Below are 14,188 nucleotides of genomic sequence, written 5' to 3'. Positions count from 1 at the left end.
TTTTAAGTTTTATGAAAAGGTTATTTCACTAAAACCAATTTAGAGTAGATAAAATTACTATTTGTGTCCTGGAGGAAGAATTCACTTTACATAATGACTGTATTGGGTCAAAAATTTTAATAGACTTCCATAGGTTGCTTTCTTTGCCTAGTAGAATTGCCCTTAGGTAGAAACTGGGTGGTATGAAGACACGGTTGGCATGAGAGCATAGACTTTCTTAGCTAGATTTTAAGAAAAAGATTCCTTCTGAATAAAGACATGTAAGTAAAAGATCCCTATGGGGGAGAGATCAATTGATATAATCCTTTAGATGGAGACTACAAACTAGCCACTGTAAGCTGAATGCTTTTGGCAGACAGCAGATTTATTTTGTTTAGATTACATATTTTAGGCCTCTACTGTGTTTCCATAAACATTGAATTAGCTTTCAACATTTAAAAATCTTAGGATTTCAGCTAAAATTTCAGAGTTTTGGTTTCTCAAAAAATGCAGGCTTTTATTTTACTTTACTGTTGAACTTTAGATGGGGCACCAACTCTCCGGTTAATCATGCTCCACATGCTTTCTGTTTTCTCCATGATATTGAGGCTGAATATTCATTGACATTTATCCCTGCATTCAGATGCCATTTTCGTTATGCTTAAGAGGAAAGTGAGATGTTTTCTTGTACCATGTCTATCTGGCTGTGCCACTTATTAGCTGTATGAATATGGTCAACTTAAAATCCTTCTCTTTGAGTTGTCATCTTTGAAACTGAGATTGTAATAGTGACTGTGTCATAGTTTTATGAGGATCAAGTGAGTTAACTTATTTTAAATACTTAGAACACTGCTGGGTGCATAGTAAGCCATATTTAAGTTTTAGCTGCTTATTACTGTTATTATGTCTTCATCAAAATTGGAGAAATGAGAGATAGGCTGTGCGGAACATTACTTCAAGAATGAGAATGAACATTATTTCTCTGTGGAGATAAAGTTTAACATGCAATTATGCTTATATTAGAAGAGTAAACACCATTATAACATAAATTTCACTCATTTACGTTACCTGACTGGTTGTTGAATTTGATATCCCTGCTTAGGTATCAAGTCTATTCAAAACATCTTTCAGAGGGTTTTAAATCCTCAGGTAGAATATATTTAAGGAAGTTAAGGATGTTATTATGTCTTTAACAGGTGAATTTATTTTTAAGGAAAGAATGTGACCAGTTTAGTTTTCACAAAAAGGATTTATGAGTCTCTTCTTAAGTATCTTTTATGTTTTAATTAAAAAGATTTAAATTAATAGTTCATCATGAAGTTATTTCAGTTTGGTTTTTTGAAGTTCTTTTAAAAACTTAGGATATATTTAGGGTATGAGGAAATAAATGAAAAACTGATCACCAGAAATAAAACATAAAGTTTAGTTATTGATTTTAAAGTAAATGAATTTGACTGTGTAATTTCAAAAACTTGTATACACAGAATATTTGGAAGGTGTGGGAAGATCAGCAGTCCCTGAAGAGCATGTACAAGAAGATACAACACAAGAAATACATATTTCATCTCCTGTTGAGTCTCCTTCCCAAAAGACTAAGAGTGAGTAATTATAAAGCCCTTGAAATAGTACTAGACATTTATGTACAAGTTTGTCCTATATGTACAAAAAGGCTAACACTTGTAAAAATTTCAGGTCTAATAAGTTGTATCTTATACTGTATATTTTATCCGTTTATTTAGCCAGCATTTTTCTTTTAAGAGAGGGAGACGGTGGGGGTAGGAAGAGAGAATCTTAAGCACTCCACACCCAGCGAAGAGCCAACACAGGAGTTTGACAGTCATCACGGGGCTCAGTCTCACAACCCTAAAGCCATGACCTGAGCTGAAATGAAGATTCGAACACTTAACTGACTGAGCCACCTAGGTGCCCATTCAGTCAGCATTTATTGAGCTCTTCTATTTGTCAGACCCTTCTCTTGGCCCTACCATTGTAGTGAGCAAAATTAGCAATCCCTGCTGTCATGAAGTTTACATGGAGTGGATACTTCACAGTAGATTTTTTTCCCTAAAATTAATTAATTTACTTATTTGAGAGTGTGAGAGCATGTGTGAGTGGGGGGAGGGGCAGAGGGAGAGAGAATCTCAAGCAGACTCCCCACAGAGTGCAGAGCCCAACATGGAGGCTTAATGCTCATCACAGGACTCCATCCCAGGACCCTGAGAACATGACCTGAGCTGAAATCAAGAGTCAGACGACTGAGACATCCAGGTGCCCCTTTCTAAAACATATTTTTAATGCAGAATAAAAATATTGATATCTGGATTATAATTGTTGGAGTTTTATTTTTTCCCCAGAAGAAATTACAGGTATAAGGTACCTTTTTGAAAATGATTAGAAAAATGCACATTTGCATGCAGCCTACAAAATACTCATATTTTGACAGATGATGCATATTATTTATCTGTTCCTTCAGTGTTCTTCCTTTATGTCACATAGCACAACTCTGATTTATTACTTATGTAATTATTTATCAAAATACATTCTAGTATTTCTTTTTATTGAACTTAGGAAGTAGGCTTCCAGTACCATTTAAAATTTGTTGAGTTGTTGAATGAATTCTGTCTGTGAACTATAATGCTGGTGAGAGATTGTTGAAGATTAAATGTTACAATGGATGAAGCCTTAGGAGTTGTAATTCCAGATGCTTTTATGTACTACACATATATAAACCTTCAATACTTATTTCTATTTTGAATAAGAGTAATAATAGGCAAAATTGGGATTTCTCCTTGTCTTTTAATATTCTTGCACTTATTATAGTTTAGTACCTTGCTTTCAACAGAATATTTTCTGACTTACTAAATCTTGTTTGTCATAGTGACTTCTGTTACCATACTAGTCATATTTTTATTAGTTAATAGGAAGTTTTAGCAATAGCCTTTCTTGAAACTTTGAAAAAAATTACTGTCTTTTACTCTCCTACAGGTGAAACTGTGACTGGAGAATTATCAAAACTCTTGGATGAAATAAAACTCTGTCAAGAAAAGGATTATTCTTTTGAAGATTTGTGCCACACAATATCAGACCACTACTTAGATAATTTGAGCAAGATTTCAGAGGAAGAACTTGGGAAAAATGGAAGCCAGAGTGTAGTAAGTAAGGGGGGAAGGAAGACAGTGCGTCTGTCTTTGCCAACTCAATGTGTATCTGAGAGGCATGGGATTTGTGCATTATTCTATCTTCAGATTCTTCCAGTGTCAAATGTCAGATTCCCTATTGCTCTTCTTCTGATGTTCATTGGTGTTTTACTCTCACTGCATGTGTAGGGGAAGGAATGCTTTGATAAATCACTTATAGTTTGTGATGATCTTGCTACTGTTGATTTGCCTAAGAAATCATAATTTCTTTGATTATGTTCTTTTAGTTTTACTGGGCATGATGATACTGGTTTCCAAAGAAAGAAAGAAAGAAAAAAATCTTCCTTTTGTCTTTGTTTCCCCTTTTTCTCTATGGACTGAGTCTACCCCATCTTAAAGAAAGATGGAGCTGGGCTGTGTGTGTATGTTCCCCAGTCACTTTGTATGTTATGGTAGGGGAGAGACATTGTAGAAAGTTTGACCTCCATATTTTTATAGTCTTATGCAAATCCCTTAGGCAACCTACAAGCTCAGAATCTAAATCATGAGTTAGAGATTGTTGCTCATTTAGATTTTTATATTAACACAATAGCAAAAAACAAACAAACAAAAAAACACAAAAAACCAAAACCTGTAAAGAATCAATCAGTTTAAAATTAGGATTTGTATATCTCTTTTGTGTCAGGTAGAGGTAGAATTTATAGGGTGTACTGGTATTAAAGGAAATACAGTATTATAACATAAAATCTTTACTCACTTTTAGAACTTGATTTGTTATAGAAACATTATGCTTTCTTCAAAAGCTAATAAGAGTGGATTGTGTTAAGTATGTCATATTATTTATGAAAACTAAAAAGTAATTGCCAAGTATAGTGACTATTATGAGAATGTTTACTTCATTTAGTTCCTTAATGTGCAACTTGTTTCCCAGGATAGTGCTTGCTCGTCTAGCTCCATGGCTAGTCTTACTCCCTAGGCTGTCTTTGTTCTTTTTTTTCTGCTGCAATCTTTTTTAAAGCATCATATTATTGGCCCCAATAAAAGTCTTTATGAATAATTATGATTAATTTTATATACATATGAGTTTTAACCAAATGAAATTTTTATGTTAATGAAATATTTACTGTAATGACTAACATCAGGACAAAATTTCCTGTTTAAAAATCTTAAACAGTTTTATGTTGTCTCCAAATTACAAGCCAATTACAAGTTACAAATGAAAACATATTTATCCTACATAAATAATACATGGTGTTTAGATTTTTAGGTCTGTCCCTAAAGATTTCTCTAAACTGACGGGTCCTGGCCCTCTACTTCTAAGCCCACAGATTTTCTGAAAGCCCTAATTTTCTAGACCAGTGGTTTATAAACTTTTTTTGTTGTGTGTAGTATAGTTAAACAAATTTTAAGCAAATATCCTAAGTGCATGTGTTTATAAATTACATATATCTACTATTCTAAGAATGTATGATGTAAATTAGGTATATACTACAAGAGACATTCAAATAAGAAGGATAAAGAATAAGTGTAAATAGAAGCTCTATCTTTTTTTTTTCCCTTTTAGTCAGTGGGTATCTTGTGCACCCTGGGGCCTGCACACTTTACTTGGAGACTATGGTTACTCAAGCTTATAGATTTTAGGTAGTGATAGCAGAAGTTTTTGATATTATGAGGGTGACATAATTTGGGGGAATGATGGCCAAATGTTTGTTTCTTTATAAGTCAAAGACTGTATTGTGCAAGAGAGAATTTAATGCTCATAAATTGAACTGAATTTCTTAAAATTCAAGCTTATCCTTTCATAAAATCAGTCTTTGTTCCTGTGACAAACTTTATATTGTGTTCCTTGAAAATATTGCCATATTAAATAATAAAGATTACATGAGGCAGAAAAGCAGAGGGTACATATGAGTAAGGGCAAGTAGTCCAATTTTTCTGGAATAATGGAGTTTATAAAGCAGAAAGATGGGGAAATAAAATTAGAAGAATAGGTTGAGGTCAGGCCATGGATGATTTTGAATGTCAGGATAAGAGTTTTAGTATTTATTTTTTAAAAAATGAGAAAAATCTAAAGGATTTTGAGGAGATAAAAGACATCATTGGAAGTGCCCTTTCAGAAGATTAATCTAATAGAAACGTGTTATTGAATGTTTAAAAAGTAATCCAATTACTTTGATCCTTCTCTGTAGCCTGTGTTTTATTTGGGTTCGTTTGCTTTTGTTGACTATTTCTGTTCATCAAAAATGTTCCTTCAGAGTTTTGTTATGAATTGTACTCTCAAATGATGCAAAAATTTAATCAAGTACTTATAGATCACCTAATACAGATGTTTGTTACCACATTGTAAATTACAGGATTTATAATAGCAGTAATGAAACATGGTTCCTGACTTGAAAGAGTTCAAAATTCTTATTAGAAGAAGGCTTTAGTCACGGTGTACAGACAAGACTAACATATAAAACAACAGATATATAAGAGCGGACATTTATTAGTTGCTTGCTATTCTAATGCTTTATATGATTTAAGCCACTTAATCCTCATAGTAATCCTAAGAGTGGATTTATAGACTTGGGAAATGACTCAGCTGGCAAGTGGCAGATCTAGGATTCAAACTCAGAGCCAGTGTCTTTAATTCCCAGCTACATTTCTCATAATAAATTACCTGGTAGCCAAAGGAATTTTTAAAAAGGGAGAGATTAGTGAAGACTTATTGGTATTCATTGAAGGCTTCATGGAGGTAGGGAGAGACTAAACTGGGCTGTGAGGGGAGAAGGAGATGTCCCTTGTATTTGTTTTAGAATAAATGGATGAATGAATAAATGAATGAATGAGTGAATGGGAGAGGATTCCAGCTTGCAGAAACAGTATATGCAAAAGCACAGAGGTGAGACATAGCATATAATTTGAGAATAATGGTTTATCATGAGAGTTGATCTTGGAGAGTAGTGGGAAACAAATTTGGGTAAGTAACGATAATACTTAACACTTACGGAGCACTTTGTTTATATTAACTGATTTAATCTTCACAATAACCCTGAGATAGGTGGTATTATTCCTTCCGTTTTACAGATGAGAAAATGGAGGCACAGAGAACTTTTATGATTTTCGCACGTTTATGTGGTATTTGCCAGAGCCAGGATCTGAACACAGGCAGTCTGGGGCTGGTGCCATATCCATTACCACTCAGCTCTTTTGTTAAGGGCAGATAATTAGATTTGGGAACCTAGTCAGAAGTTTAATATTGATGGTGAGGAGAATAAACTCTCGAGGAGGGGAGTTCTGTCTTGAAGGTGACATTTTGGGAAGATAAAAATGGTAACTGTAGTCAGATGTTCTGGAAGAGATTTCGTGATTCTTAGCAATGGTAATATGTTAGACATATTTGGAGAGGCTTCAAAAAATACTGATACCTGCAGGTACCATGTCCTGACCAACTAGACCAACTAATCAGAATCGTTTTGGGTGGCCCTGAGCCTCATTCTTTTAGAAAGCTAATATCCACACGGTTCGTCTAGAGGACTAAGAATCTGCCAGGGCCTTACTGAGGTAATGTAGACCTGAGATGCTGAGTCAGAACTGAAGTCTTGATAAAACCACAAAATTACACAATTTTAGAGCTAGAATAAATCTCATCATAGGTCTTTGAGTATCCAGCCTAATTCTCCCACTCCCGTGTAAGAGTGTCTAAAAAAATCTCGAGTTAGAGACATTTTGAGTTTATCATCAAAGAAAATTCCCAGTGTAGTCCTAAATTAAAATTATTTCTATATTACATTGGAATATTAAATGTGGAGTAATATTTTTGCTTATTCACATTATTGGCTGAAGGATGGGCATTTGGGTTTGGTTAAAATACCCAACTTGTTCATCATAATATGACAAATAATTCCAAAAGTAATTTAGAAGAAATCAAAATGTAAGGAAAATATGTTTTGTAGATTTATGTTATTAATGTATTTTCCGTATTAATGATGTGCCTTGAATTTTGGGAGTATTTTAACTATTCTTAGTTCCGTTTAGCTTCCATTGCCTTTTTTCTTCCAATAGAGGGCACTCTAATTCAGTAATTTAAAATACAAAATCAGTTGTTTTTTTTACTTTTGAATTAGAGGTTTCTGGTTTTATTAAAATATTAGCCTTAGGTAGTATGAACAATTTTACTAATATATGTGAATTAAAAATTAAATTCTTATTATGATTGAATGTATTCTATTGGAGTTTTTACATTTAATGTGAAGGCTAGCTCCAGTTAAAATTACATTTTCCCTTGCATAAATTTTAATTCAAAAGTTAGTCTGTTTTAAGTGCTTTTATAATATGCATATGGAGCCATTTTCTAAGTTGAATTAGGACATTATATAATCTAGAATGTAAATTTTGAAGAAATATAAATATCTTTACATTCTTTAGCAACCCATGAAATTTAGAATTTTGAAAGAATATAAAATAATCTGAAAAAATGTTCTATTCTCAATTTATTTTCCCGGGTCATATATTCAGTTTCTTCCTCCATGTGTATAAACAATGTGCAGAACTCTGCAATGTGAATACATATACCATAGGGAAATTTGAGTATAAAATCAAGATCATTAGAGCAGACTTCAGAATCTAGGTTTCAGGAAAGCTTTTTTTTTTTTTTTTAAAGATCTGAAGTAAAAAAAAGCATTATTGCCTCATTAGCTTATGTCTCTAAGAAATAAATAGGAGGCTTCAGGTATGAAATGCATTATATGTTTCTTTTCCTAAGGGAAACCTGCATATAAATAATATATAAGACTTACTGTTTGAAAGGGATTGTGTTGGCAGGTTTTGTGCAATTTTAAATCAACCAGTATACTTCTTTTCTGTTATTTTGCTTTCTTTTCCAATGCAAAATCTTTAATTACATGTAAACCTTCTGAATATGAGGTATTTTACTTTAGTATATCAAGATTTTTAAGATTCAACATCTCAGTTTTTATACCAAGCTTCTATAACCTGCTTGAGAACACTGTTGGAGGAGTGTGTTGGGGGGGTCTCCATAGGAAAATATACTTAATTTGATGCCAGAATTCATCAAGTGTTAAAGGTCAGTAGAATCAAATTAGGTTGCCTAGAATACAAATGGTGTTTATAAAACAATGTTTACTTTCAAAAATATAATTTCTAGAGCTTAATATCAGGAATGTACCAACTTCAGAATTGTGAGAGACTTGGGCGGCAATCTCATCCAATTCCTATCATATTCACAGCACTTTGGGAAGTGAATTTTCTGAAACAAAGAGTTCTTCTTACAGGATTATAACTGATTCTTTAGCACATAATGAGTTGTGTTTTTTTTTTTTTTATAGTGGAACTGAATCTTAAGCAGTGGTAACTATTACCTTATTGGAAATATAGTATTCAGAATATTTCTAACTTATAATTCATATCTTATATAGTTGAACAAATTTTTTGGCAGTGGTGACTCACGGTTGCTGTGTACTAAGTCTGGGCTTGGATTGTCCTAACAGATTTTCCAGGATATTTAGGGAATGCATAGATTCTGTTGACCTATGTTGATATTTTGAAGCTAATAGCATATTTATGTACCATATGTACCTACAAAGAAAAATTCAGAATCAGAATGGTAAGATTTTTGTCCCTCGTCTCATCCCAGGAAGAACTTTTACCTGAAGTGAACCTAGGAAGATCTTTGAGATATCCTTGGCTTCTAGAATAGAGGGGTCATTCTTCTGAACTTCCAACACAGTTGCTTTTCCCTTTCATGATGCATCACTTTGTTCTGCTTTGTCTTGTAGGTGTACACATTTTTATATTATTTCTTACAGACTTCTTAATGGTTAGATCTATATTTGATTGATCTCTGTAATCACATCCTGCCTAGCACAATACCTTGCATGTAGTCTCTCAGGGAAAGTTTATTGAATGTTAAGTGCATGAAAAGGCAGACACTGCATAGAGGAGTACATATAAACCAATGTTGTAAATAAACCATTTTTTTATTGAAAAACATGTTTAATTATTTGGAGATGAATTACAGAGTCCAAGGACAGGTTTTTCCTGTTCTGCCACTTACTAGCAGGGTGACCTTTGGAAGTGCTGTGGAAGTTTCCAAGCCTTAGTTTTCTCCAGTTAAAAAAAAGTTTAGGGGCGCCTGGGTGGCTCAGTTGGTTAAGCGGCTGCCTTTGGCTCAGGTCATGATCCTGGAGTCCTGGGATCGAGCCCCGCGTCGGGCTCCCTGCTCAGCAGAGAGCCTGCTTCTCCCTCTCTGCCTGCCTCTCTGCTTGCTTGTGCTTTCTCTCTATCTCTCTGTAAAATAAATAAAATAAAATCTTTAAAAAAAAGTTTAATATGGCCTTCTGTCAGTTACAGGAAAAGAGCTACTCTCTTTGTGCTGCTGAAGACATGCCATTTTGATTTTTATGTTTCATAGATTTTGTCCAACTTTGTCCAGATTTTCAAATAACCACTCAATAAGAACCCAAAAGGGATTTCTCTAGTGAGGTGCTAAATGTTTTATTCTTGGATTGGTGTTAGTCAGTATTTGCCATGGAAAAAAAAACCCAGTCACCCCTCATAATCAGGTCTGCAGATGTTAAGGAGGAATAGCAAACATGGCAAATAATTGAACTTACATGAAAAATTACCTCAATAAACAGATTCTTGCTTCAAAGTAAAAACAGAATTCAGTGGGGATTACAATAAAATAAAATCCTATCATTAGAGTCCTAAAAATTCAGTGATTTAAGTATAAGATTGGAGAGATTTAATTGGGGAAGATGTGCATTCAAAAAGTTCTAGGGTATATAAATGACCACAACTACAGTATGAACCAACAGTGAGAAGTGGCTGCTAAAAAATCAAATACTTGCCAAGCTCTGATCTCTGCATATAATTATAATACTAGAAGCTAGTATTTATATTGTACTAAGTTTTAACTATGTACTAGACATTGTGGTAAGCATGTTAAAATCATTCTTTTTTATTCCTCACAATAATGCCATGAGGTAAGGTTTTATTATCCTCCGTGTGGAAATCAAGAGTAAAATAACTTGTCCAGGGTTATACAGCTACCAAAAGGTAAAACTGGGATCTAAATTTAAGTCTGATGTCTTCCAAGGTCATGACCCTAACTTACTAGATAGTCATGATAGTTATGTCATTAATAGTTATTAGTGACAGTCATTCTGTCTGCCATTAATATCTTCCACCTTGACCCATCCTCACCTTTTCATCACTCTTGCCATTTTGCAGGTGCAGACTCTCATTTCCTCTTATTGAGTTATTTTAAGAGTTTTTTTTATTCTGCTCATGTGTTTCTAGTGTCTCCTTGTTGTTTGCTCCAGTTTTTTCTTAATACTACTGCTAAATCAGTATGCCTTAAGTGCAGTTCTGATCATGTCACCCTGCTTCTCAAAGCTAGACCTGGTCCTCACTATAAAAATTAAATATAGACTTTTAACTTTGGCACTCCAGTCTCCATCTTCCAGCTTCAATATATAGTTTTCAGCTTTCTCCCATTAATGTCTTAGATAAATAGGATGTTTTGGGTTACTCTCAAACATGTCTGTCTTTCCTTATCTCTGTCCATGTTCACAGTGTTTCATTCATAGATAATTCTTTTCTCTATCTTCTATGTATTGAAAACCATCCTTCACAAAACCTGTTATTAAATATATTACAAGACCTTTTTTGATCTTTCTGTTAAAAGCCAACTATTTGGATTGGATATCATTACATTTTATTTATAAATGTGTAAAGTAAATTTCATTGTCTGCTTTGTATTACTTATACATGAATCTGTTTTGGCTTTGCTTATAAACCTCTTGGTGATGGGAAATACTTATCTCTGTATGTGTGAGGAATTTAGCACAGTTCTTCACTCACATGCTTAATAAACATTTGTTGAATTGATATGATAGGCCATGGACATCAGAAAGTCTGTTTGATAACTGAATGTAGATGCAGACCTATGGATAAAGCTCTAAGATGGTGTCTTTCTAATCTCAGAAGAACTTCCTCTGTTGGTTGATGTTTCAAATAATGAATGCCTCACCATTTATTTTGAGAATGACATGAAATACCTGGTCAAACTATCTTATAAACTTCCTTATGACATAAAAACACTAACATCTTATGCCAAGTCATATCTTTCTTATATAGTAATGTCTCTTTCATTGACAGTAAGGAAATCTTACATTATAAATACCATGTTTGGTTCCTGATAACATATATAATGGAAATCTGCTATAAGAATGTAGGAACATCTCATTTATATTTTAATTTTCAAATTCTTCAGTATTCTGTGATAAGCATTTTAAAAATTCATCCCTGTTATTCTTTCTGTGTAAGTTGAGATGGGCTATTTTTGAAGCATTTTTTTTCTGTTAATCATAAAGAAAATGGGCTTAAGCAAACACCCTGTTTTTTTTCCTAATTATTAATGACTCTTGCTGATTATGATGTGCCTAACTAATGTATGGTATGTGCACGTGCTTAAGTGTGTTTGACACCAGAATACCTCTCAGTATTACAAGCATTCTGTTAAAGTATCCCAAGGCAATAAACTCCCTTTCTAGAGAATTGTAAACTTTATATATTTGAAATTTATGAAGCCTGTGAAATTATCATTTAAACTTTATATATTTGAAATTTATGAAGCTTGTGAAGTTATCATTTTGTCTACTTTGCAGCTACATGTCAGTTTTTATTTTGATACTTTCATTCTCTCTGATCTCTCTCTAATGTCCAACTTGAATTTAATCTTCTGAACGTAGCTATTATGATTTCCCTGAGAATCTATACTCAGGAGATAACTGTAATGTTTTCTTGAAAGTTTAATAATAACTTGACTTTCTTCTAACCTCACTTTCTGGATAATGATGATGTTAACTTTTGACAACTTTCAGCCACATGTTACAGTTAACCTCGTTCATTCATCATATAATGCACTTAATGTGTAATTCTCTTTCAAGGTGCACATTTGAGAATTCTTGATTCTCTTTTGGAGTAAAGGCCTTGGACAGCTTGCCATTGTAGAAGAATCTCATTTTGCTTGCTAATGCCACAAGAAATCAGTCTAGAGTCTGAGCTTAAAGAGACCTGTCAGTGGTGATAATCACTTATCTCTGTGCTCAGGGAAATGTTTTTCACCTTGAAGAGCAAAGTAATTCTGATGAAATAGTGGACTAGCGACCCAGAAAAAAATTACTGAAAGTGCTCACACTTGTAACATTTTATTAGGAGACCATTTGAGTCATGACTACTGAATATTGGAATTGATTCAACCTTGAACAGCTGAAGAATTAAGATTCTACATTATGTAATCAAAGTCAATATAAGTAGAAGGAAGAGATACTGTGTGGCCTGCTTTAATCTCAGGCCTAGATTTTTAAAAGTGTCTCATGTTATTTTCACTTTCCTTTGCCAGAATTTTTATTTCAACCATCTATGCTTTTTATTTTTTTTTTTTAAGTTTGTTTTTTTTTTTTTTTTTTGAGTGAGAATCTTCCACACAGACTCGCTACTGAGCAAGGAGCCCAATGCGGGGCTTGATCCCACAGCCCATGAGATCATGACTTGAGCTGAAACCAAGAGTTGGAGGCTTAACTGACTGAGCCACCCAGGTATCCATAGGTGTCCCAACCATCTATGCTTTTTAAAGCTCAAATGTTTTGGTTGCTTACAGTTTCACAACAGTTCTATTTATTTGATAGCTGCTATCAAATAACTAACAATGAGAAACAAAGTCTTAATTTGGAGAAAGAATGAGGTAGTCAAGAAGATGAATTTGACAGGAAATGAAAACTCTAAAATGAACAAAGATAATGAACCCAGTGAGAATTGTATCAGTAAAGTGGACATTGCTTGCCCCCAAAATAAATGAGACAACACTGACATGTTATATCTTTTCCTGTAATCATCCTTTCTGTGTTGCTGAAATAAATCTTGAAGGCTTGTAGAATATTCCCTTTTAGCCTTTAATCCTACTCTTACTTAGTTTGGTGCCAGTTTCCTGCCAGTTTATTGTCATAGTTACTATTATCATTGTTGCTAACTTACTGAGACCCTGTATTAAAGAATTATACTAATTTATTCAATAACAGATTATTTGTAGCTTGGAGCGACATTATAGTGTAGAGAACAAGAGTTTTTAACTCAAACAGACTTGTATTTGAATCGAAATTCTACTTAGATAAATATTACCCTGATCTTTATATTTGTCACCTGAATAACAATGTTTCTATAGTCTTTCTCACCTCAACCTACTGAATCGGAATGCCTGGAAGTGGATTATTATTAATATTTTTAGAAGATTTTATTTATTTATTTAGAAAGAGAGCAAGGGGAGGGGCAAAGGGAGAGGGAAATCTCAAGTAGACTCAGCACTCAAGTGCTGAACGGGGAGCCCAACAGGGCTCAATCTCATGACCCTGAGATCATGACCTGAGCTGAAATCAAAGTCGGACACTTAGCCGACTGAGCCATCCAGGTGTCCCTGGAAGTGGATTATTTTTAATAAACTCCCTAGATGATTCTTGTATTCAATAGTTTGTGCACACTGCACTAGAATATTTTTAAAATGATGATTTCTTAATCAACTATTCACACCCATTTCCTTGCCCTCACAGATCTGTGGATCTCAGATTACAGTGATCTGACCCTAATTTGCCTTTGCCTTCTTTTTCTGTTCTTATGAGTACAAATTTGATTGGTCATCAGGGCAAAATAAACTTTTAAGGGTTGTTTCTTCTATTTCTATGAAAAATGCTATTGGAATTTTGATAGAGATTGCGTTAAATCTATAAATGACTTTGTTGGAATGTTTAACAATAACAATTCTTCCAGTCCATGAACACAGAATATCTTTCTATTGGTTTGTGTCATCTTTAATTTTTTTCATCAAAGTCTTGTAGTTTTCAGTGTACAGATCTTTTTCCCTTCTTTGGCTAAATTTATTCCTAAGTATTTTATTGTTTTTGATGCTATTGTGAATAGAATTGTTTCCTTTACTTCTTTTTCAAATGTTTTGTTGTTTGTATATAGAAATGTAGCTGATTTCTGTATGTTGGCTTTGTATCCTGCAATTT

General features: G+C 33.6%; 1 protein-coding gene across 6 annotated transcripts in view; it reads left to right on the top strand.

Moving 5' to 3' along the window:
* The window catches only part of ANKS1B (ankyrin repeat and sterile alpha motif domain containing 1B), a 1,102,644-nt gene that overhangs the window by 184,945 nt on the left and 903,511 nt on the right, over positions 1-14,188 (top strand). For all 6 annotated transcript variants that reach the window (XM_028121697.2, XM_028121696.1, XM_028121695.2 and 3 more), the window contains exons 7-8: positions 1,464-1,577; positions 2,965-3,131. In XM_028121697.2, the coding sequence (XP_027977498.1) occupies positions 1,464-1,577; positions 2,965-3,131 (281 nt within the window). The remainder of the gene's footprint in view (positions 1-1,463; positions 1,578-2,964; positions 3,132-14,188) is intronic.

The sequence above is a fragment of the Eumetopias jubatus genome, unplaced genomic scaffold, assembly GCF_037043125.1.
Source record: "Eumetopias jubatus isolate StellerSeaLion01/CBP00866 unplaced genomic scaffold, mEumJub1_p1.0 scaffold_8, whole genome shotgun sequence".
NCBI lineage: Eukaryota > Metazoa > Chordata > Mammalia > Carnivora > Otariidae > Eumetopias > Eumetopias jubatus.
Note: the sequence above shows the minus strand (reverse complement) of the source record. Positions and strands in the feature narration are given on the sequence as shown.